Source organism: Pieris brassicae, chromosome 10 (genome assembly GCF_905147105.1).
Source record: "Pieris brassicae chromosome 10, ilPieBrab1.1, whole genome shotgun sequence".
Taxonomy (NCBI): Eukaryota; Metazoa; Arthropoda; class Insecta; order Lepidoptera; family Pieridae; genus Pieris; species Pieris brassicae.
Genome location: NC_059674.1, coordinates 13454740 through 13482072, shown reverse-complemented (window position 1 = coordinate 13482072; position 27333 = coordinate 13454740). Strand labels below are relative to the sequence as shown.

General features: G+C 31.9%; 1 protein-coding gene across 3 annotated transcripts in view; it reads left to right on the top strand.

The window, feature by feature from the left end:
• Positions 1-1401: 1401 nt before the first annotated feature.
• The window catches only part of LOC123714971 (ankyrin-3-like), a 105255-nt gene continuing 79323 nt past the window's right edge, over positions 1402-27333 (top strand). For all 3 annotated transcript variants that reach the window (XM_045669688.1, XM_045669685.1, XM_045669686.1), the window contains exon 1: positions 1402-1643. In XM_045669688.1, the coding sequence (XP_045525644.1) occupies positions 1548-1643 (96 nt within the window). In that variant the 5' untranslated portion in view covers positions 1402-1547. The remainder of the gene's footprint in view (positions 1644-27333) is intronic.

The window sequence follows — 27333 nt, the reverse complement described above, 5'->3', positions numbered from 1 at the left end:
AATGCGTTAGAGTCCAGTTTCCTCCCATAGGTACTCGTATTAGTAGCGTCGGAAAAACACTCATTTAAGGAAAATTAAATAGGTACATATAACTATTTTCGCTCACCGCATGACGCTATAAATTTTGAACATGGATTGATTGGAAGTTTGTGAAACAAATTAGAAGGAAAAAATATGGTGCTTTATAAATGAAAAAAGAACCTTAAATGTATACATTTATTTTGGATAAACTTCTACCCTTAACTCTGTCCTTATTCGCATAGTAGTTTGATCAGAACTATTTATCAGTATTGTTATATTTTTTTTAATAAATTAGATGAAATGAACACTAATTAATGTCTTCGAGTCAAAACGTATTTATGTAAACATCGCGTTCAACTTCTTGTCTGTCAGTACATGGTTTAATAATATTTGTTAGAAATCACTCGTAATGTTATCAATTTAATATGTGGAGTGGACATTGAGATGTGAACTCATAATGAGTTTGCTCGTTAGTCATAATAAATAATCAAACATACTTTTAGTCCCCGTTATCACATTTTACGGCAATGACGTGCTGTCTGAAACATTTTTCTGTATCTTTAAATAAAATCCTATGGCTTGAACGAATTTAGATTTGTTAGTATATTAATAATACTATTTAAAATAGTAAATTATTTAAAATACTATTTCTTGTATTATTACTTATTTTAATTTTTAATAAGTTATATATCAAGTCAAGTAATTATATATATGTCAGGTTTAAGCAATGTTTAAGTATTTCAAAAATATTACAACGTTATTTTCATGCAACTTGTACAGACATGAGTTTTGTTTAACAAATCTTTGGACAAATATTTTTTAACAGATAGGTAATTGATAAGGACTGAATGAGTAAATGAACGATTTATGATGTAATTTTGATAAGGTGCGTGTTATCGAAAAATACCTCAGGTACTCTTAAAAAGTTGGGAGTTCCTCAACGAGATAAAATCAGGTCTGGATACATTTATAAATAACACACTATCAAAATATCAGAGATAAATGTATAATTTTGTTAAATAAATGCTAGTAACTGGCTGATAAACATTTTAATTAAAATCTGCTTCACGTCGTCTTTAATCGTCTAAATAAAAAAGCCGAAAGCCCCATTGCACTTCCTAACAGTAAAAAATACCGTATGTGTGGAAAATGCTTATGCCGATATCATCATTGTGACATTTTATAGTGACAATGATCATATCGGTATTGTTTTTGTTTTTCTACTACTTACGATATAAAATGACAGAATTTGTTTGACACATCGAACCGCGGAACGAATTCCTGGCAACACTCAAACTGTTATGTCAATGTCAGCTGCCATATGTTAAGCGTCAGTTGTCATTTTAAAATTCCCTTTTTGAACTTCTTCATTCGCGCTCGATGCGTCGATTAATTTGGTCTGTTATGTTGTGTTAATAAATTTTCGCCTGGGAGTGTGCTATCGATACAAATTTTTATGTAGCGCAGTGAATTTGTATAAATAAACATTAACCGCGCATGGTAGTGAATAAAATTCTCTTTTGATCATGGCGTTGGAGGGTGTGAAAAGTGAAAAAAGTGAGGAAAGTAATGGGAATGTGCAAGATGGAAAGACGAATGGTGTCGAGAACAGGAGTAAACAGGTAAATATATTTTAATTTTTCTTAGCATGAAAGGATAACTACGAAAATCTAATAAGACACGACTTATCCAACACGAATAGTCCTCATTGCTAGCATTTGTTAAGTGTAACAAATCGCAGTATAATATAAAATATCGTGATTGCAAAGGAGTATTTTTGCGCAGCCGTCGTTGCTGTATTGCGGGGTTCGACCGTACTTCAGCATAGGTGTCATTAAGAACTAGTATGACCCAATTCATCTCTTGTGATCCACAAAGATCTTATCTTTGTCCTTTTTTAAGTATATTTAACCCATTAAAAGTATAAGTAATCTCTATAAAATGCAATATCTGAAAGAATATTAAAATTCAAAATGTATGTAAAATCTAAAACCTAAGCTCTATACTTATAATACCATTTTTTTTTATTAGAGGTTTATAAGTTTGAGATTTCCTTAATCCAAAATATAGTAAATTTGTACTAATACCGTTGCTATTACTATCAATCACTACCTTTGCTTTTAAAGCAAGTGTCAATTGAAGCGACCTAATTGACTTGAACTAGTGCTCTAATTAGACTCATCATGTCTTTAAGTGCTCTCTGTCTCTATCATAAAATTATGTAATGTCTTGTTATAGTATTACATCATATACTTCTTACCAGATGTGTTATCCTAAACTTTAGCTTTCTGGACACTCTATCAAGGAACAACTGACCTGGTACGAATATGAAAAATACACATTTATTTAACTAAGTGAATTCAAAATGGTAAATAATGTTTGTCTCAACTGATCATATATAACAAGCAAAGCGTTTATTTATGGTTATGTCATTTTGATAGTAAGAGATCATGAAAATGTAATAAGTATGTAATATTAATCATCTTCTCAAAATGTGAGTTGACTATTGTTAACCAGGATAATCAGCTAGCACCTCCTGGTGCATTATCATAGAGTGTTTATAACTAAAAATGTAATTATAATACATACATTTGTTTATTTAGGTGCATGCCAATATTTTTCGAGTACCAATAAATGGTAAATATGAATTAGATAGGTAGTGTTATTCGATTGTTGGAGCTTTAGAAAATATAGTTTTGGTACATTACTATCACATCTGGATTATTACACGATTTTTTATTACGTCAGATTATTTAGGGCGCTTAACAGCTGCCGCATTGTTGCACAAAACTACAATAGGACTATTGAAAAAGTACCGTTATGCGCTCCCTATGGGAATATCTATGAATTAATTTAGTTCTCAGTAATGCTCTATTTTAATAAGCGTACGTTATTTACGTGAATTTAGAATTTTCTGATTCGGTATATGATCGCAATTGTGTTAGTTGAATTTTAATCTCCGCTACCGCGTAGACACAAGTAGAATTTCGACCTACAAAACAAAAAAAATCTTACTAGCGAACTGAGTCAAAAACATTAAACTTAAAAGTACCCCGTATAACACTTGAGTCCATACTTTTTATATTTATAACAAGCATTATTATGAATAACCAATGAAGTCAATCATAATCAATCGCAAATACCTCAGACATCGGAGACCAAGACATTTAATACTCAAGGGCAAGTCGCTGATTTATTATGCAACTAGTATTATATAATACTTATTTGCTAAAATAACATTCTTTTTGTCAATCTGTCTATTAGGGGGTCTATAAGAGCACGATTTGAAGCCAACCATCCATAATTCAGATAGTTTACGCGAATTGAAAACTACTAGACGAGGAAATTAAAACCGGAATTCTGAGGCTCAAATCAAAAACCGCCCCAGAGAAAGGCCTCCGTAAAAACAGGCTGGTTTAAATTCTAATTTAAAAAGGTAGTCTGTATATGAAATAGATACTATCTATCTAACATACATACCATCAGAGTAATCAGTCAAATGGTGCCCATGATTTAAAATCGCCAGTTTGAGAGTTTTTATGTTGTAAACCATTTTTAGTTTAATGTTAAATTTTCCAGACGCTGGTTGTCTATGTATACACATACTAATAATTGCGATTTATAGTTCACTTATATTTGCTGATATGGTACAATACATCCACGCTACCACACAAAAAGTTACTTGCCGGTTGATAAAATAACATCGTCACGACTATCCTTAATATAGCTTCGTCTAAAGATTAATTACGATTTTTTAATATACCTCGTTTAGATACCGTCGTTGTTACTCAGAATCTTACAAATTCTTTACATTATCTTAAAAAGACAATTCTACTGATGTCAAGAGAATCAGTACGTATCATAAGCCATTTTATTAGTTGTGTAATCCTCTAAAATGTATAAGGTGAATAAGGATAATAAGTTGTTACTGTTCCCAAGAATAAATGTTTGTTTATCCTCCAACGGTAAGTAAATACACTCCCTTTTAACTCTAGCCATATGACAGGTACTCGAGGGCTTGAAAAAGTCGGAAATTTGTTCGCTTTAGACAGCACTGCAGTGGCTTCAAATTAATTGGATGGCTCGACTTACAGGGAACATGCACACAATATGCCATGAGATTCGTTATTTCCACAAATAGGAAGGAAAATAAAGAATAATTTAATACAAAATGTTTTAAATAACATCTTCCTAAGAGTAATTGACATAGGCAGAGGTATTATGTACCTTTTTTTGTTTATAACCGAGGTGGAAATGCATTTGCGCCCTCAAAGTTTGCAGGGGTATGTGGGACTCGACCCACGCCAAAATCTCTGCTATTCAGAGACTGGGTGAACAATACTCACTAAGAGCCGCGCCTTCCTACAAAGCCGCGTTACGGAAGCTCCGGGGTCGCTGTCGCATTCTACCTGGAAAATATTTTTTCGTGCAGTTATTTATAGTAGCTTTCTTTAAAAGAAAATTTATTTTAGACAACTAGGATTTCCTAAGTAGTCTTTACTATGTAGATGTATTTGGCGTTTAAAAGGATTCATTAGAGTTTAATACAATCCTATTTAATCGCTCTGAGAGAGGGCCGGACCCTCTTCGTTGACGTCATTAGTAAGGACTTCGGAGGCTAAAAGCTATACATATTACATTTGTTTTCGGTCTCTGTAGTTTTTGTATCCTTTGTGCCTCTTGTTGATACAAGATTTACGGATATAAACGAATCGTTGGTTTACCTACTTAAATTAATATACTTTTACACTTCCCTTACATAACTAGTTAATGATTTACTAAAAAAATATAGGTCTAAAGTTCCTGGCACTTGTAGTCAATTATAACATTTATAATAATGTATTTATTACGAAAAACAAAAGATAGCAATTTAACATTCGAACAGCAACTGTTTTCATACGTAATTAGTTTAGTAATATAATAGTTAATACCTAAGTTTAATATGGATGAAGGCTACTTGCACCTGGAAATATTTTCTTAATGTGTTTGATTCTTAGGATTGAAATTAGAGCTTATCAACATCAATAGCAGCTTGTAAATCGTTATGGAGCTTGGGGAGCCCTAGTCCAGTAGGACATGTTAATGCTAATATGTTAGCCTTTATTTATATACAAGACAAAGGTACTCCAATCGGATCCACTCCGCTCTGGTTCTGCTAAACCGGGTTCAACCCGCGTTCATCCTGTGATCAATCTTAACGGGCTAGTCACGGACGTTGGCCTGGATGGATCTTACCACAACATCCAAAATATTTTTTTTTCTAAAGTCTGCATAAATTGAACTACAAACTTTATTAAAAATTATAATTTAATATCGAGTTTTAAAAATGTGGGCATCGCAAGTCTGTACACAAATCTATCATATACGTGTTATCTAGAAAAAGTTTGATCAAGGTGTGGCCCCACCTACATAATTACAAACGACCTTCACCTTGTATCAGCCCACTGCATATTATATCGGGAAATGTCCAAATTACCGTTCACCCTCCTGGCCCCGAATATAAATACCATTTGTGTAAGAGGGTTTTTTTCTAATAGTAGTGAGATATACAATTCTCTGCTACAGTACTAAACGAAGCACTCCTATACTCTGTTAAATCAATATCCATGATTTAACATGATGATTGATATAATTAGTTAATTGCCTGGAATTGGCAGTAACAAAAAAATCTCAAATGACGTTTTCTAAGAACGTACACGTTCTGCATCTCTTGTATCGTAAATACGATTACAAAGCGCTTTGGAAAATTTTGGGAGCTCACAGCTATAGTTACGCTCTTCCTAAAACTATATCCTTGAAATTCCATCTCTCGTAACTCTTCTTGGGGAATTCTTTGAGGCTATGGAATTCACTTCCCGTCCTGATACGCTTAGCTCCTTTTTCTATCTTTCCTTAAATCTACTGTACAAGCATACACTGTCCATATCGTATCGTCCTTAACTTTCGTACTAACTTACCTAAAATTATCGTTTTTCTTTTTTATTATTGTATGAATGTCTATGTATTCTATTTGCTTTGCTTTGTTCCACTAGTTTTGTCTAAGTAATTTTATGTCTTATGTAGTTTCGCACTTCTTGCGCTCTCGTTATCTTATTTTGTTTCTCTCACAGTGGCTGCCTGGAAGAGATCGCTTGAAAGCGATAAGGCCGCCATTTCCCCACCTTTTTTAAAAATTATTTTAATTGTACTGTATTCCTGTATTAATGCAACGAAGTGTTAATAATTAAACTTAGGATATTGTACACAATATCCTACTACGGAGCGATTGTAGCAAACGTGAAAAACATGATACAAAAACTCAATATTAAAATCGGAATTTCTAATCGAAGTTCCGTGGTGGCCTTACTGATCTGTCCGGCCCAGACTCTTCTCCAATAGAATAAGAATTTCTGCAGGATATCAAAAACAATTTGGAATCCTTGCAATGTTTGTTACCGTGTTTTACTTAAGTGAAACCCAATATTGTGATTAAATTGATAAAAACATGTCACTGAAGGTTTTTGTTATGTAAGGATTTACTCTTTCGGGTTTTTGTTTTGCATAATATAATTTTTCACAAAACATTCTTTAAATATTCAAGTTCCTAAGATCATATGAGTTTTATATTAACTTACTCAAGTCTCGTGACTCTACCGTATAGAGACCTGCGTCTTTTTCATTTTTAGTATAAGCAAGTACACAGTTAACTAATCATTTAAAAAATTAAGAGTAAAACAATTATTATTCAACTTTTTAATGTTTTTCCATCAACATGCGATTGTATCATGTAACATGTAATTATGAAAAATAATGTTAGTGCCCCGGGGAAACAATTACATTTCCATTTAGTAACTTGGAATTGCAATAGTAATGAATTAATGACATGTTATTATTTATTTTGTATGATGTCCAAGTAGGTAATAATTATTGTATTCCATCCTAGTAATGTTTTGTAAGTAAATAAAATATCTAATCCTAATAATATTTACAAAAACGCAATATAAATTCATAAATAGCTATGAATTTATATTGCGTTAGTGAGATTTTTCTTATATAACGACAGTGAAGCGACTTTGATGTATTAAGTAATAATATATCTTCTAATATTAAAAAAATGGGAATTTGGGGTATTATATTATAGTAACTCGTTTCGAAAATTCTTTGACCAGTAGAACTACGTAATGTGTTTCTCGTAGGCATAGTATAAGCCTACCAGAAAAGACTGCATTAACCATAAGAGATATATGATTTAGAGAAAAGTTGTAAAGCTTCATTATGTCTACATGAATGTCAGCGACAGGAAATGCTTGTCTATTCGTAGAATGATGAGGTTTTGGTTTTGAAACAGTACCATTTCTCTTATTTCCTATCTTTATCCAAATAAAAGGGCGCTTTAAACAGCCATAGACTCTTTGCGTACATTGTGACATCAGTCGATTCGTTTTACTAGGTTCACTAGTGTTTTTAGAATAGAAATTATCACACTAAAATGAGCTGGTGACCTTGAAATCTAAATCAATGAAAAGCATACAAATAGTAGAGCAATCATATCAATTGGTGGCCACGAGATTGTACAAGCAAAGTAATCAATTGTAGGGCCATTGTTGAATAACAATCTTTACTGATGTTCAATTGATAAAAACGTGGGAATTTAGTTTGCGCCTACAGTGATATGTGAACAATTTACTTAGACAACTAGTGTCAGAGTGCTATGGATTATTATTAGAACATTCATGGATTCGTTTATGATTTATTATATTATTTCACCAGATTTCTCCTTCGACAACTTTTATATAGTATCTCCTGTAATCATGACCTTGACGCCGTTTTCCATTGTTACGACTATCGTGTATGGTTTTCATTTCCATTTCTCCACCCATATTTGTATGTACGACGATGTATTTTTCGCGTAGGGAGACTGTAATACAACTAAACTCGAGTGTAAACTCGAATATAGTTAAGCTAAACGTCTATTTTATGGTGTTTTGAGGGTACTCTTTATATTATAAACAACGTTACTTTGTATAGAGATGAAAAACTAACCGAAATCTAGTATTTTAGAAGTTTTAGGATTTTTGACGTAACATGTTTTGTATATATGTCTATGATCCTCTTCGTGCGTTTGATTTGACTTAATCATTTGCTAATAAATTACCAGCTTATGGTTTAAAAATATTATTAGAATTTTGATTAAAAGTTCACGTTTTAATTTTTATCACCTCTACTTAAACCAGTGAACCATGTAACAGCATCAATAAAATGGTATAAAAAGGTTAAGTGTCACTTTCACAGTAAAGATTAACCTTTTTAATATGGATATTTTTATATTCTATATTTTCCATTCAAAATTCAAATTAAAATATTTTTTATTTACGTAAGAATCGGAAGTTACACTTTTGGGATGAAAATTAGTTTAATTATTTCACCGTTAAATCGCCTATTTGCTTGCCGGAACCAAAAGTAATTTTAAAGTAAATAATGTATAAAGTATTTTATGTTAATATTCGAAACTAAATTACAAGTCGAATCTAATTAAAATACGCTAAATAAACCTTGTTCAATTTAAACTTCAAACAATGTAATTCTAAGGTTTCGCCGGAATTCCTTTCATTGTATTTTTAGTACTTTTATGTTATTGGAAAGCCAAAATTATGGACTTATTTTGTTTTAACTCGGCGTTTGTGGGTCTTCTTTATTTATTTGTTAGTTACAAAAGGCTAGTCGAGTTAATTAGCTTTTGGCTTAGAGACATGAAACCCGGCTTTAGATTATATTTTAAGGCAAATTGAATATTCGTGGTAAAAATTTACGGATGCAAAATTTTTCCTTACCAAAGCTGTACAAAGTGCATCGCAATTATGGAGTTTTTATTGAAATAAACAATTATGCTTATTATATTGGTGCCTTAGTGGTCGTCGTATTATATATATATAGCAACAAATTGAGGAGTTATTGTTTGAAGCAGATCGAATAGAGAAATGTCACTTTATAAGTTATCACGACCCTCGCAGGATATATTACAGTACATTTTCTAAAGAAAGTCGAAACGTATATACGCCGGACGTCAACACGTTTTTCAATCATTAAAATCTACTTAACGTATATGTTAACTTTTACGAATGAAACTTTTACACGTTTTAGTATATTCTCCATACTACGCTATATCCTTTATAAGTATCCTAAAATTTTTTGTCATGAATAATGATTAGGTTTTTACGTACCACATGCAGTCTATTGCCAAGTGATTTTATCAGTGTCTATTGTCAAGCTATTTTAGAAATGGAATAGAAAGAAAAATAAACATTCTGAGGCATGTTAACCCAAAAACCGCCGTGGATATGGCACAAAAGGCTGATTGTTAATTGTTTAATAATAATTGTTTTTTTTTAATTTACTATTCAATCACGAAACAGAAACAGAAATCTGTTTTTTATCGTAGAATTTATTAACAAATTACGTAGATAATTTTTACAACAATAATCTTGTCAAGTTTCAGTCGTCATATATAATAAATTAAAGTATTTTGTTTAATTGAGGCTTACAATGGTATTTATTACCTCATTGGGCCATGAAAACCAATGAGGTAATACCATTATACCATTTAACTAACTTATTCAAAAAGGAAAACTTATTTAGGGCTATGTACTTACACCTAAGTGTAAGTTTTTCTAAACAAAACCCTGCTGCTTACTCGTTTCCAATGACTTTGACACATATTAAATAAAAATACATTGAAAAAACCGTGTGTCGATTAGAAGTGTGTTTGAGTTGAAACGTAGTGTATCGTAGTGAGTCTAAAGAAAGTTTGGGGCTTAAAGTTAAAATATTAAAACTGCATCCGATATAAAAATTGCTCTAAACCCGAAATTTATTTTAATAAATTTTGTGCAATTTAGGTAAAACCTTAAAACTCTTTTGAAATTAATATGAAATAAAAATAATGTTTTCTGTAAACACAAACATATCGTTCACCTTGGCGGTCAATTATATTCAATATATTTAATTCGTTTTACTAATGAAAGGTCAGATTTGTTTATTTTATCCCAAACAGACTGGAAGCAATATCCGTTTTGGAAGTAAAATCAAATCTGTATTGTAATGTAAAGAAATACTGAAGTAATATTTTTTTAGAATGTTTAAAATGAATTATTAGTATTACTTATTTTGTTTTAAGTTGTTGGTTATTGTTTTGTTATTATACCAAGTATTTTATTTTTATTATTGCCTCTTTGAATTATAATTTATTTTTGTAAATAGAAAAAAAGAAATGCAAAACTTAGCTTAATTCTCAAATATCAAAGACCTTAAGATCTGAAACTGATATTTGCGCTAAAATTATTTAGTAATTATTTGAAAGATATCAACTTGTCAAATTATTAAATTTTCTTTTCCTTTAGATTTTTTGTTATAGTTTTGCACTTATGTACTTTACCCTCTGTAGGTGTTTCTCTTTTTATTGTTCCATTTAGGGTTGCCTGGAAGAAATCACTTGTTACCGATAAGGCCGCCCTTTGCCTATATACTTATGTAACCTGTTTTTATATGTATTTTTAGTATAAGGTAACGAAGTGTAAATAAATAAATATCGTAACTAGTATACAGTTGAAGTGTTCGTATAGTCTTTACTACCAATGCGATTGTTGTATTTTGTATAACAAGGATAACATGTTTGCATTTCGTAGTTTATAGGTTTAAAAGCCTTCTACAATGGCCTTTCCCGCTCGCCACACGTTACTAAATGTCACACAAACGTTAATTTATTAAATGCGTGACCAAAACACGGGCGCAATGCCCTGCGTGACAAAATGGTTACATATTACTGTCTACGCAAATATTTTTTTGTTTTCGCTTCACGTTGACCTAGTTGGCTCGCCTCCGTATTAAAATTAGTTCCTGTCTTCTATTATGAATCCGATCTAGCATTGAATGTAGTTTGGAGCGAGTTTTGAAATGGTTTATGCAAGATTTGTCTTTTAAACCGAATATTAGAATGAATTTTTATTGCGATATGTTTCAAGCTTCCATACTCATTTCTAGCAGATGGGCAGTTTGAAGTCCTTTTCATATAGATGGTAATACGTTTATTGCATTGTCGATCGAAAGTATTTAATTATTTTAGGATTACCGGAGTTTACATTAAAATTTATTAGAACAAATCATTGTTCCACGTCAGTAGTCAGTAAGTCAGTGTTGCTACTCGATCGCGTACCGACCATGACTTTTAACACATCGCCACCCCGAGGTTCACGAAGCAAAGCACGCCAATTGAAATAATTTTATTTGTAAATTTGTGATAAATAAACGCGTCTTATTAATTTATTAGAAAACAAACAACAATAGAAACAGCAAGTACATCAATTAATCTGGTGTAAAAGTGTTTTATAAACTACAATATTATATGAATCTTGTATTCCTCAGATATACGCACGGATACGCACGGGCAAAACTAAAATAAGTATTTTCCTGTTGACTTTTCTATTCTTATTTTACGATTCTAAGAACTGATTGGATTAGTGTTTTATGGCTGTTCACATTTTTATTGCGATATTGAGCTCCCGACCTATAAAGCATCCGGCTGTAATGTGTTTTATGTAATCAATTAGAAATTCCTATTCATATACCACTGCAAACTACTATACACCCTGATTTAATAATCATTTTAAATATAAGGCCGAACTTTAAGATACATACGATAAGGGGTTTGATAAGTTAAAAAGGAGGTTTTTTTATTTTGTATTATCGATCAAACGCATAAGGAATAGTTCAATGGTGTATAGGGTACACATTTGACGACTCTCGTGTTGTAATAACAAAAATACATCAATAATATATGCCTGTTTTAGAAACTTCATTTTACTAATTTATTTTCAAGAGTAGAAAGACAGCCAATAACTCGTGCGCCAACCGAATTTTACATATATAAAACTTGTTTAAACTGTTCGTAATCTAAAATTAGTTTGCTCTAATTTTGTAAAAAAATGCCCTAATAACACGGGTTACATGTAACAGATGCAGCAAAACATTACAAGGGGAATGTAAACAAACAGTTAAATTGTATTACAAAAGCCAGCTGACTCGATTGGGAACGTGATTTTGACTGATTGAACTGACACTATAGCTTTTCTGTATACCTTTTTGCAAATTAAAGTGTAAGCTTGCAAATGGCGAAAAGAATAAACAGAATTTCGTATTATGGTATACAAGGTAGGTAGAACCACTTTGGAAATTGGTAGAATGGCAAACACAATAAGATGTTTTTTTCTGGTCCAATAATAATGTGATTAACACATACTAAAATGTAAATTTAAGTGTGTGCGACTAACACAAATGTGTCTATCTTAAACGTATATTTAAAAATAATTGTGCTCGAAACAGTTAGCAAATACAAATGTAATTAAAAACATTATCAGCTCCAGTGCTTAAATAGCTTCCGTTTAAGAATTTTAAAGGATAAACTTGAATACGATTATGTCCATAAAATAAGAGGCTTGTTTTTATATCCATAAGGTCATTAACCTTCGCTAAACTGAAACATTTTATGTAACAGTGGAGATATTGAAAATGTATGTACTTAAGTTTGAGACGGTAAACTGTTTTACTGTGTTAAACTTTATCGTGTTTATCGTTTTAATATTGCATAAGATATCTTATTTTGATTCCAACATCCAACCAGTTTAGTATAGTTATTCTATGATAAATATAACATCTTTGTGGGATGGCACTGGAATGTGTGTTGTGTTGTTAATAAGATAAATCATTAGTTTGTTATTGCTAGTTTCGGCAGCGAATTCATGAAGTTGATATTAGCGATGGTTATGCCGATTACTTGAATGTCGGATTGATTTCACAGTCAGTAAAGCTTCATGTAGGCTCGTTCTTTAATGTTAAAACAATCGTAAAACAAAGAGCTTATCCAGTAAACAGATAGTCGCGATCCAAGTATTAAGAAGTAATTTTCCCCTTCGTTGAGCATATAGTGGGGATTCAGTTGGTAAGTGCCGACGCGTGACGTCATGTGGTCAACCAGGTGGAAATATGGGGCCCTGCGGGCTACCAATGGATTAAATTGTAGGGATAACTTCGATGAATTATATAGGTGTTACTTTAGGGTAGACTGTGGATATGACAGGTTGCCATTTTCTTATTTACAATATGTATCAGCGTCTTTCAGTATAGTTTTTTTAAATGTTTATATTCGTTTCGTTTTATAATTCTAACGTAGGACATGCCAAAGCTGGCTTTCTTTTTAACCGCAACTTCAAGATAGTAGACAGTTGTCGGAATTCTCATAGAACAATGTTTTGGTCGAAGGACCAAAGAAGGAAATATCCGGATTTCGTGAATGGGGTAAATTAACACGAATATTTTCTTAGCCAAACGCTGTCGAAAAGAAATTTTACACCTATGTTAGGCGTGATACTAAAAACAAAAGCGATACATAAAGGGAGACTTATAAACGGTAAGTTCTATTAGCGTTGCCGGAAGGCATTAAGGCCCATTCAGCCTCTCCATGTTGCATTACGCACTTGAATGCGTGCACTGCACAATTATTGCAATGTTATGCCATAGTTCCTACTTTTACGAATAACGGAACTTATACGTATAAAATACTGATGTAGATGGTAAGGTTGCCGCTTGGTAGGTAGATTCGTTGGTAGTTCTATGAACATGAAAAATTATATAAGTATATGTTCTTGAAAAAGTATATGCAAAAGAGCAAATAAGGTAAATAAGGCCGTCTCTGTCTGACTCTTTGGTAGGGAGTGAAACTAAATAAGAGAGAGTGAAAATACTAGGCGAGAATACGAAGAAGGCGGTAAAGTAATGCTATTGTTACTTTACTGCCTGTGCAAGTTCGAGCTCTGTAGTGTCAAGATTAAATGGCTTTATCTTAAGATAATGCACACATAAGTAATGCAAATATATATAATGTCGACGTTGTAAATTAGGATAGCACTTACGCATATAATGCCTTTGTTATACATTACACATTATATAACTGTATCCGCAAAACGTTACTTAATTGAATCTTCATAATCTATTAGTTGTATACGTTGTATGATATGTTTTAAAATGTATGTAATGTATGTATTGCAATGTTTTTTTTTTAATATTTCAGCAATGTCAGTGTTAATAAATGGAACCAACCTTCGCGTGTGGACTAGGGTTTAGTGCATTAAATTAATTAAAAGCTAATTTTATAGGTCAAAGCTATTAAAGGAAAAACGAAAGCATTTATTAATGCAGCCCTAAATGCCTTTTATTATTTTTTGAGTACTGCTATAAATGCTTATCATTATAATATTTAAAACCATTAAATTTATTACAATTACATTTTATTAAAAGCGACAATAAAAAATACTTTATGAATTTATTCCTCTGAAATATATTTTTTCAGTATTGTTTCAGTTTTATATTTTATGCAGTATCTACTGAACGCAATTTTTTAATTTAGTTACTTAAGTGTATTACTACTTCCATATCCTCATTCGTAGGATACGTTTTGTTCCAGTATTTTGTTTAAAATATCTCCATATCATTGATTCGTAGATTCTAACCGATCTGTATGAATACAATTTCACTTATACCTATAACCCTTTTCCTATAAGAATAATTTTATCAGTTTATATTAGACTGAGCTCGATTTTTACTCAGTTATAATTAGGTCGTTAGATAAGTTTTATTCTTGAGATCTAAATGTAATTATCTGGTTCAACAATTGACAAGTGACAATTATTGTGTATTTTTTAAATATTTTATTTATATAAAAATTTGATTTTTTTTATTACTATCAATCAATAACAACGTAGTAACTACACGATTATTTAGCAGATGGAGCATTTTTAAGCTAGTTATAATCAACATTTACGCAAGACAGTTTACTAGAATTCATTTATTTCGGATTTGACCTTATTTTTTGAATGACTCTTTGTTTTATCACTTTTATCTAATGAGCTGAGGATGAGATAATTAGACTTTTATAATCTTTTTGTAAAATACATAACGTCGTCATTAACTGTGAGAATGATGAACATTAGGGTTTTATGTGTAATGAATTTTTTATGTTTTGTTTCAATTATGTGCTGTGAGATTTTAGTCAATTATGTAATTTTAATTTTATTATTATATTGAGCAGATAGTAAAATTGTCTTTTTAATCTTTTAGCGCTGAATTTAATAATATAAAATCTAATTAGCCATAAAATTTTCTCTAGTTCTATCGCCATTTTATTAAGCAGTTTTTAAGGCCTTATTACTCTTCCTTCTAAAAATATATGCTAAAATTAAATATCTTTATTACAAACGGAAACATATCTATATATGTATATAAAATGTTTAGCATATAAAGCATTTTTTTTCAGTACATAGCTTTTTTACAATTAAAACTTTTTCTATGTAACCTTACATGACATAAATTGACAGAATGCGTGCTGCAAATATCGTCAAGGAGGAAGTAAGAAAAATGATTATCGTTTGAAACAAATGCTTCGATTGGAAGTATATTGATAAAATACATATAAAATATCATTAAGCATTAATCTTGAAAATCCATGGTTTTCACATGGCCAGTTATACGTCGCAATACCAACAAAGCTATTTATATAAGCGCCAGAAAAACGAACAAAGAATGTTGTATATCATAAAGCATTTTTAGTTAATTATACCCATTCGAAATCAACATTCATAGCTAAGACAGGACAACGTCTGTCGGGTCCGCTAGTTGGTAATAATTTTGTTTTTGTGTCGTTAATGAGTACAACCTTTTAAAAACTGGCTGACTGGGTGGCTATTTATAAGGCGCCCTTAATCAAAATCCCCGATTACACAGCTTTTTAATAAACATTTGCCCAACAATGGACGCATTCACGTCGAAACTGGCATGAGGTAATAAATTGATATGAACGAACGGAAATTGACCAAAAATGTGGGCGAACAAACACTACGTCCAGTATTGAAGTTATAACATCCTGAGTCATTTGTGAAACGATTTTCTAATTTATTTATGCTTTCGTTAGATTTAGCAATGAAATATATCCTATTCACTTCTAAGCGCGTATGTGTGCATATTTGCACAAAAAAATTGTTTATGGCGAACGAATGTCTTGTTAATTGTTAATCCTAAAATCTTAACATAAATTGAGAATTGCAGGCATACGTCATTTCTTGGCCAGCCTGGCGAGTTATGTATAAATGTATCATATTTAGATCTTATTTATAAAATTGTTTATTAATTTGTTGAATATTTTTTTATGTAACTGGAGTTATATCAAGACGAGTACTCACCTGATGTTAAGTGGCGCCCATATACAATCACATTGCCAGGGTCGCAACTGCGTTGCCGGCAATTTTGGCACCAAGGAATCTATCGTAGTGGGAGTGTGTGTAAGGTCACACAGCCACATCTTAGCTGATATCTAGGAAAGGTTCAAACGTCGCGACATTTGAAATTGAAATGATGAAGATTGATTCATTTTTCATTTACGCATTTCGTAGTGTGCACTCGTAATGGTGATGTGATGGAAGATACTTCGCTTCAATCAAATAACGGATATTGTGTTGACGTTGATGTAGGTCGGACTTCACATAGTTTTGTGTGGTTTCTGAAGGCTTAATGGTCTGGTTGAAGTTTGGATATTTATTTATACATGTGAAGGAAAATTCCTCTTTTCCATATCTTAAAAAAAATACTATTTGCGTATTCATTGCGCCTTCTTGGCTAAGAGGATAGGTGAAATTAGAACGCAAATTGCGTTCGCCAACAGAAAGGCACCCAAATAAAACGATTCTTCTATAGGTTTATGAGGTATCATACAACATATTGCTACTCTGATAGTCGGAAGAAATCTCATTGCTTGTAACCCAATTTGGGTTACTTGGGTATACGAATATGTATTTGATAATTACATGGTAGATTCCCACTTGTTTGTTTAGCTGCAGTGCAGGGTATCGATTACAAAGAAGGTGCTTCGAAATTAAACACATGCCTAATTAAGAAGCGAATATATAAGAGTCAAAAAATACCGAATAGCAAGGACACGTTTACAAAACATTTATATACCATTTATGTTACTGCGAGGCCACAACATTCGTGTCGTAGTGATGTCATTGCAGTCCGAAGCTGTTCGAAAGTCCACAAATAAACATATGATTCAATATGTTTTGTATGGCATCATGATTTGTAAAGCGCAAAATATATGAAAATTATAAAAGCTGCCACGCGATTCATAGCTTAGCCTTGTAAGCAAACTGTAATAGAGTGTTTAATGCATACATTTTCTATTTAAAACTTTGTATTCATTTAATGAAGCTTTATTTTGTGTACAGTGTAAGCCAGCACATGTTATTTTAATACCGATAATATGAGATCAGACGCTAATCTTATTATAATTTCAAATTGTTGTCGTAAATAACGAAATTTAGAAGACATAAAATTCGTTACAAAATACAAAATGTTATCGAAAGCTTCAATTAAACGTTCTAAAAGTCGGAATATTTACTAAATTCTAGCGATTTTTATCTCAAACACAATACTGCAGGGATATTACTATTCCTGGAGTATTGTTATTGTTAACAACTACAGTTTATCTACAATTCAAATGAATGGGAACGCGTTTTTGTAGACACGATGATTTGAATACATTAAGATAAAATCACAAGGTCGCATGATATGTGCACCTATTGGCGGTTTTTTCCTTATTCTAAAGGCAAAGAAGGTTGATCACCTACTTGCCTATTAGAAATAAATATTCACTAAAACATAGAAATCTGATGCCAAGTAAAGGCTACTAGTTTTTTTAAAGGTAGCTTTATATTTACAATATAAAAACGAATTCTAAAACCTATGTGCGCTGTGTTCGGGCCGCGGCTGTGCAGTTTTTTTCTATGTGCGCAATTAACACGCTTATACTGTGTAAGAAATTGTCGTAAGGTGGTGTGTCTAGCACATACACCTCACCACAAATTATAAAGGTCAAATTTAAGTGGTCCTCAAATTGTAATATGTACAATACACCAAAATTATGACGTATTTGATTGTCATCATAGCGGCACCAATCACGCTTTCTCGAACAGCACTTATAAGTGTCGATATAGTATTAGTATATAGTATAGATACAAATAAAAAGCAGTTAATACCACAAATACAAACATTTTCGTACTACGTAATCAAAACCAGCTACTGTAAGGGTATTTTGGGTCGCTGATGTAAGGCAGAACCGGTTGTTCGCGGTCACTGCCATAGTGCCGGTCGCATTTAGCACTAGCTGTAAAGGTTACATTAATTGCGAATGACAGTATCTGCTCTATCGGCCTTAGTAAATTAGGCTGTGAGCTTTTCGACATACTAGGCTCAAAGTATTTAGACCTTTATTACAAAGAGGTTTTCAAATTAAATTAGCTAAAAGAATAATTTGGTCGTCTGTCATATTTTTAAGTGATTATGTACTACGGCCAGGAACTTATATGTAAATAGTGAATGAAAACAATTCGAAGTGAATATATTTGATACCTTTGAAGCAATAATTATAACTAACTTTTAGATCTGTATATTTCTCTCTTTCACAAGCCTGTGATTACAATTCTGGAGGTTACTTAAATATCTATATTCGAAGCAATATAGATGTAGATAAATTATCAAACCACAGGTATAATTGTTGAGAGCGTAGAAACGGGCGTGGGAACGTATTGTTAGAGCTACGCGCATGCGCAAGTCTACCGAGCAAGTTTAACCTAGTTTTAGTTGCCTTTTTTTCGATGTACTTGAAGTAGTTTATTTCTTTAATCTCCGTACAATGAACCCAACTTCCCAGTACTGGTACTATTGCAAAAGTGCCTTATTATTTGAGCATTTTTTACTTTTGTTTCCGGGCGGTTATGGAATAAGTTTCTTTTGAATACCTCAATTAATGTAAAGTATGGTTGGTGGACTCATTTTCCGCACTTAGACTCGTAATTGGTCCGTTGTGCGTTTAATGTACCTATTTGTAGTATGTCTTAATCGTAGACGTTTAGATATCGACCATATAATATGATAATATTATTGCTAAAAATATATTTGACACCAGTAAACTTATATTCTAATTAACCTAAAGCATAAAAGATACTCTTTAATTCCGATAAAAAGACAGTGCATGTTCCATTTTTAAATAATTTTACTGCAATTAAGTACTTATTACTGAAATCTTTCAAAATAATAATTTTCTTTGTATATTTATTAACAGATAGTACATGCTTAAGTGAAAATATATGTGCTTTGTACAATCATAGTCGTCATATAAAAATGTTGAGAATTATGAACTAGACTTTCATTCATTTGAAAACTTTCAATAAAAGAGAAATTACGGGAGTTATAATAGCTTTACTTTTGCTTCATGTTTGTTTAATCTAGTCCTAGCACGACGTTTGACATAGAAAGCTTTCTAGGTATTATTAAAGGGACCTAAAGGAAAAGTAGCTTTGCGATACACAGAGATATATATTTATTACTGAATAATTTTTTATCACAATTCATAGAATTCGAAAAAAAATCAGGGTTAATTTGTTCACCAAGGCCTCATCTGAAAACTTCTTGCCTCTCCAATTAAGAAATGTTGGAAGTCCATCTTAAACATCCATCCCTTTTTGTTGCTAAATCTGAAAATGACGTGATATACTTGTGACTGGTAGTGTTTACACGACTCTTATTGCTGAAGGATAAGCATGCGTTTGAACCCATGTGTACTGATATTTGCTTATGGAAAACATTGTGACTTACCACCAACTCGTCCAACACTCGAAAATCGATAATTGCTGTAGATCACCTTAGTAAAATAATATAGAAAATTTAGTTGCATTATCTAAGCGTACATTCATATCTATTACTAGCACACAAGCATTATATCAGGAAGTATAAAAGAAATTATAATTTTGATTTTTAAAACGGTTGCAAAACCGTTTCACAGTAATCAATGACTATTCTGTGCCTCTTTGTCGCCACTATCAGTCAGACCATAAAACCGCTCTGATGAAAAGCTACAAAGGGAAACGTTAAAAAGAATCGTAAAACAAATGTAGCCCGGTATCGTTAACCTACATAGAATATGGCATGACTAGTTTTCAGAATCTTTTGTATATTTTAGTTTGTTCGAAATTCCATCCTTACAGTAAAAAGCAAATCTTATACGCGACTACGGCCGTGATTTTATTTCAACTTAATGCTGTTATCATGTTAAGTCACAGCTGTCTAAATATATAGTTTATTTAAATAAAGTCCGAGTGACGAATTCTGAGGCAATTCTTGACACAACAGCTATAAGACGCCTAAAGAGAATTAAACCTTTTGGGTTTATAAACCTAGTGTAGTAGTGTATATATAAGTGCAAGGTGGTATCGGACACACGAACATAGCACACTAAGACTGTTAATGAACATTACGTTAGTTTAAGCTATTTACTAGTGTTGTAGAAACTTTAGTCAACATAATATTACTTATTAGCCATAAATATTGTATAGGCATTACATCTGTAAAGTGAACTTTTTTAAACTTTGTTGTAGGATTAAAAGTGTAGACCAAAGACAATATTATACGATGAATCTGTAAACGAAATGTATTATAATATTTTCTATATTTACCTAAGCGATATATTTTATATATGGAAATAAAATGTTATAAAGATGTTTTCTCGTTGTAATGAACCTGAAAGCAAACTGTCACGAACGAAAAGAGAACAAAGTATTATATAATAATAATTTTATTTTCTTAATTAAACCATTTAAATATAGAACAGAAGGTTTTACTGTCAAATTAAAAACCATAACACGCATTGATAAATAAATTATGGAACTCTGGCTGTTTAAAAAAAATATATATTTAAAATAAAGATATTAAATGATGCTATGCCTCTCAATAAACAATAGCGATGCATCAGCGCTTTCTGAAAAGCAATTGACACGCCTTCACTTTATTGGAGCGTTTTGAAGCTTCACTGCTCTGAGAAATATAATATGTTGTATTTTATGATATTAAACCTTACATAAAAAACATAAATTTATATTTAAAAATCGTATACGTTATTTAGTTATTTGTTCGATTAATTTGTTTCCGATTTTCTATGTAGGCGAAGGGAACTGGACTGTTCTTAAAATATACTAAACAGATTAAAATTACACTTATAAGGTAAACGTTTGTGAAATTATTTGCGATTTTTTTTATTTTTAAAGTAGAAAGCTCAGTTTAGCTATACTAATACGTCATTTATGATCGCGTTTAATTGAAATACTTATGACAATATTTTTTTTTGTTTCAGGTAATAAACTGTTGAAAACCAAAAAGTTATGTTGAGTGGCCGTGGTTTGTTACTTTAGTGTTTATATGTATTTCACTGTTACTCCACAACTGTGATAATATCTGAAGGATTTGTATTTAAAGGAAATGTTTTGCAATTTGAACGAAAGGCACGCTGAATCATCTCGAACTCATTAAATAACCTTGACTATATTATTTTAAAGCTGAAAATTGTATGTAAAAAATAAGCTGTTATTATATCCTCTTACCACTTTTGGCATATATGTTGTTATTTGGCTTAGATTTCCTTTCTTATAAACAATACAAACATAATAATAAAAAGAAAAAATGATATTCTTGTTGTAGTAGTAACATGTTCATTATTTTAACGGATTCTATTGTATTCTTTTTCTAAGTCATTACTCAGCTTCGGTTTTGAGCGAAAGTGTTTGACAGCGAAAGTTTTTACGCTAATAAATGTTTGGCTACACGCACGTCTTGAGAGGTTATTAAGGTTACGAGATTTTGCCCCCAAATTGGTGTAATTTGGTGAAGGGCTTGCGGTTATGGGAAGTGGCTTGAAAATATATCTAAACGAGGCGTGGATATAATGTACGCGAATTAATTAAGTTATTTGAATATTACGTGTGATTTTCGACAATCGTGATTAGTGAGATGGAATTCGCGTTTATAACCATTGTTTTCCAATCTTATGTATACATATATTTTAATTGGAAAAAGCCACAAAAACAGGCACAACTCTTAGTTGAACTCGCGTAAACTAGTATAGTCTAACATATTAAGGTGACTTGGTTCATATTTATTATCATTTATTTTTCTTAATATGCAAGCATTTTATACATTATAACATTGATACATATAGATATATGTATATATCAATAAGGTGACATATCTTAATATATATATAAAATTGAGGTTCCCACAATAGCTTTTAGCCTAGTGGTAGATTTAACACTCGCTCGGCGGCCTAAGTCTTATATTAAGAAAAAGAAATGATACGAATTAGAAATCTGAGACCTAGATCTTAAAAATAGGTTGCGCACTGGTTTTCTCAAGCTCTTCCTCTAGGTTAGCTTAGGATGTGATCCTGACTTGTAATTGTAATGTAATTACGATTTACCTTTTATCTTTGAAATATATTTGTCGTATCTTCCAGAATAAACCGACTGTTATAAACTATTTAATTGCGTTCTTTCACAAAAACAGCTGCAGTTCTAGGATTGCCTTCGATGTGTCATACATTCGCAGATAAATAAATCATTAGATATCTGTAGATAATTGCAGATAATCAAGTGCAAATTGCGAAATTATACAGCAATCTAACCTTGTAAGTAACAAGCAAAGTAAAAGCGATCATTTACAGTTAGGTGCTAAAGGGACAGGCGATGACAGCTAACCGTAGGGTGCCCTGGATCAATTGACACGTCTGAAGCATTTCCTTTTCAATATTTATATAATGGCAATACTTTTTATGCCAATCATAAATTAAGGCAAAGGTTATGGGGAAATGTTTATACGGATAACTTAAAGCTGTGTATTTACTACATTATCGTGTCGTAACGTTTGTAAATGTGGTTAAATTTATAAATCTGAGGTAAGATCTTAATTAAACTTCTTAAGGACCTATCCCAGCACGAATTGCTGTGTCAGAGTTTCGGGGTTGACTGCGGTGCATAGAGTAGAGCTGGAGAACCGAGGCGCGCCGGCCCGTAATAACAATTAGTTATGTAGAACATTACATTAATGTAATTTTATCATTTTTTTCCGAATTAGATTACTCGGCTGGCGATACAATATATTTTGAAATTTCAAGATCTTCTACATACATTTTCGTCATAAAATGAATTTAAAAGTCATATAAATAGATATATGGAACATCGATAAGTCTCGCTTTTTAATTTATTAAATCTTTAATTAGCCGTTCTAGATTTACAATAGTAAGTTATACCCACGCTTTTATTAAATAAAAGATTTTAGGTGCAGCTGGCACATATGAACTTACTCGTAATGTTTTATTTCTCTATCCAGACTTACGTAATGGTAACATATGGTTTTCTAGTTTGACAATAAGAGGACGTTTTTTTATATAGGTTCATTGAACCTAGTAAAACATGACCCATAGACTTTAACCCTTGAAATATATTGTATTAAAAAATTGTAAGACCGATTTTGATCCTTAGTACTGTTAAGTGATTTTGAACTGAAGCTTATTCTACTGAAAAAAATAAAAATAGGTCACTACAACCTTTATAGGTCTAGACCTATAATGGTGGTAGAACTAGAAACCTGAGGCCTAGGCTCAGATTTCTGGTTCTGGTGATCAGCCTTCTGTGCCTGACGCACTCCGTCCACTTTTTGGGTCTAAGGGAAGCCGGTTTCCTCATGATGGTTTCCTTCACCGTTCGAGCTAATGTTAAATGCGCAGAAAGAAAGGAAATCCATTGGTGCACAGCCGGGGATTGAACCTACGAGCTTAGGTATGAAGAGTCGCACGATGAAGCCACTAGGCCAACACGGCTCTTATTCTACTGAAACTACGTTAAGTCGAATAATTAAAGTAATATAAAACCGCTCTATTGGCGTGATCGTAAATACATAGCACAAATATTATTAGTGTATATTATTGGACGAAAACTTTGCTTCGGTTATTGCTTGCTAGAGGTAATTTCTAGCTTTTTTTACTAAAAGTGGCGTAAGCCTTCCCGCACTATGATTTGTCCAACTTACACGCGGACGCTACTTAACTATGCTTTACAAAACTTGATTTGTTTGTACTTAAATGAAATTAAATATACTCATTTAAATTGCATACATATTAATATGTTAATAACATGTGTAACTGCCATTATCAAGATTCTACAGCAATGTTTTGTTCATAAAAGCTGTCATAATAGGAATAATTATTCTTGTAAGGTATTCCCGAGTATCTATTATAATGTTAATATTCAAGTCGCGACTCCTACGGTACTGTTAAAACTGTTTTGACATGTGTTCAAATTAGTTTTATAATAAGCCAGTCAGGCTTTTGTTATATGAATACATAAATTAAGGCCACGAGAAAGTTTAAGCTTTGTACCTTTATTATGAATGTACTTTTCGTTTTGTTAAAGAATTAAACGGTATATTATAGTAATTATTAAGAAATTACTTAATAATGAACTTGAGAGAAGTTAGTTTTATTAACGTACTGAGCGTTCGGTGTTAAATTCGGGAAACAATAGCTGTCTCACAAGTGGTCTAGTTGACTCACAAAATCAGTTACACCTGTGATTGTCAGGCATAATCTATATGACCTTTTACACAGATAAACACATAGGTTTTCTATATCTTTGATAGGCTGTACTAATCTATCTTACATATGTTTGTATCTATATCTATACTAACGCTGAGGCTGAGGTTAGAGTTCTTAAATTTTGTAAATTATTCATTTTATAAATACGATTAACCAAAAATTCGCTTGAAGATGCCAAATTAGGGCTGAAATTGCAAATTATTGTTTGAATAAAAGCAAGTGAAGACATGAAAACGAAGAACGGTCTTTCACATTTATAATTTTAGTCTATAAATGTGAAATTTAAAACACATATACTATACTATTTATTTAGTACTACTTCTACATAATTTAGAATTCGGTTAAAACAATGTTTTGTCTTTTTAGATAAATGAAAATAATGTATAATAGAAAAGAACTCCGTCTTTTCGTATGGAATATATTAATCTCCAAAAATATTTTGCAGATAATGTAAATTTATATAACATACTAAATATCGAATCACTAGTTTACCATCTAGCGTTGTACATAAATTTATTGCGATATAAGAAAAATCCACTATGCGTTACTGTGGGCACAAAGATCATTGAATTTATGCATCTAAATAATTATGCTCCGTTACCCGGAGGTTTTGGATCCTATTGCCAAAGAAATAATAATATATAATAATAATAATAAATATCGAAAATAGGGTCTCAGAAGTGGGCCTTCAAACACAAGTTTTTAAAGAGACTTTTTATCGTTGTACTGACAGCTTCTTAGTATCTGAGGCTATATTATGCTCCGAAGAGTTTTTATTTCATTTAAGCACATTATTAGTCATGCATCTAGAGATGATGAGCCTTTTTTACATACGATGTTAGAATTTTTTTTATTATAGGAATTTTAATTCAACACGCGTACCTAATGAATAAACCGTGAGTCATATTAATACAAATGACGCCTTAAATGGGCCAAGGTTAATTTAATTTCATCATAAACCTGACATAATAGGCCATTTACGATATTGTTTTGTAACGCTATTTTGCTTTATAAAGCTATTTGGTACTTATTAAGAGGTTTTCGGATTCGTATTACCAGACAGGCAGGACAGGACAAATAGGTTTATAGCAATATACACAGATGGACAGTATAAAGACAACTATACGGAAAGGACTAAGGAGAGAAGGAGTAGAAGTGGTAGCAGGAAGCAAATGGAGAAAGAAAGCCATAGACAGAGTCAGCTGGAAAAAGGAGAAGGAGGCCCAGCCACAGGAGACCCGTGAAGGGATCTGATCGTCGGTACTGAAGGTAGATAGGATATATATGATAAGAAGATAAGAAATAATGTATGAATAGGAACAAAAAATCTATGCCGTATGTTATTCTTTTATTGTTATGATTGGAAATTAAAAAGGTATTTTTTTATTATTAGAAGCAGACAGGACTACTTTACTTTACTTTGAGTAGGTATTGTTTATACTGTAAATAATTATTGAGCAAGAATATTATAGCCTACCGTAATATGTGACGCTTAATATCGTTAGTGAAGAAGTAAGTTATAATCGAAGTTACAAATAAATGTAGTTTTGATACAGTATTTCATCGAAACTTTGCGCTAAAATCGAAGGAAAGTACTGTCAAAGTTTTCATTCAATTTCAGTGTCTACTTCAGTGAATACTTAAACACGCGATCTTTGTTAGAAAAATCGATGTAGTTGAAACTTTGTCTGCAATTCAGCAATAACAAAATTATATAGTTTGAATTGTTATTCTACCATTTTTGTATGAAAGTTTTTGGTTAGAGCTAATCAATTAAAAAATATTTTTCGAGATTTTTCCACTGGCTATAAAACATATATAACATTAATATAGTCTAAACCAAAAATAATTGTATATTTTATTATTTATTTACGCGTCAAACAACAAAAAGTTTTTAAAATTAAATCTAGGTAACTGATCCGAATGCATTAAAGACCCCAGGGTGCATTCTTTTGTTAAAACGCTTAGCCCACGCTACGTGGGCGCTACAATTATGAAGTGAAATTTTACCCTTTAGAAAAATAGCTTGTTCAGGGCATAGGTCATTGTGACTCGGCTTAAACCAAGCAATTAAGTTAAGCCTTCTGATTTTTGTTACCTTTTAAACTAATACTCCATTTCACATTTTTTACTACGTTACGTTATATGGAAATTATGATTACAAAGCTGCGAAAGTTTAGCGCGCAAGCAAATTGCAAAACAGCTTTAATAACGTGAGAATAACTACAGTATTGGTTATCCAAATGAGCAGCCAACAACGCTTTGATTGTGCTGAATGCTGTAAATCTTTTCAATATTCTTATTAGGTTTCTATGTATCATATGTTCATCTGTTATGTAGTTGCCTATAGAGTACATACGACTCCAAAATGCGTTAAAGTTTATTAAATTTATATTTTTTATTTATACTCTTAGTATATTGATTGGCCTTGCATGACTAAGATCTTTAAAAAGTTCTTATATATTTTTTCGAAGTCAATTGACACCTATGTCACCTAGATATAACAAATACACGTCAAATTGATAACCGTCGTGTTTGTTGTTGGTTTAAAAGACTTCTGACGAAATACTTTGGTTGTTGTCGAACGGAGTTTTTGTTTAAGCGCTTCAATGGGCTGTTTTGCGAAATGGAAGCTCTGCATTGTCCTTCCTACTTGTAAGTCAAGAGATTGCGACTGATGTAACAGTGAAAGATCAACGAACGAAGACAAAAACGTCACGTGCCGTCGCACAAACGTTAATCACAGGGACGCTAAATGT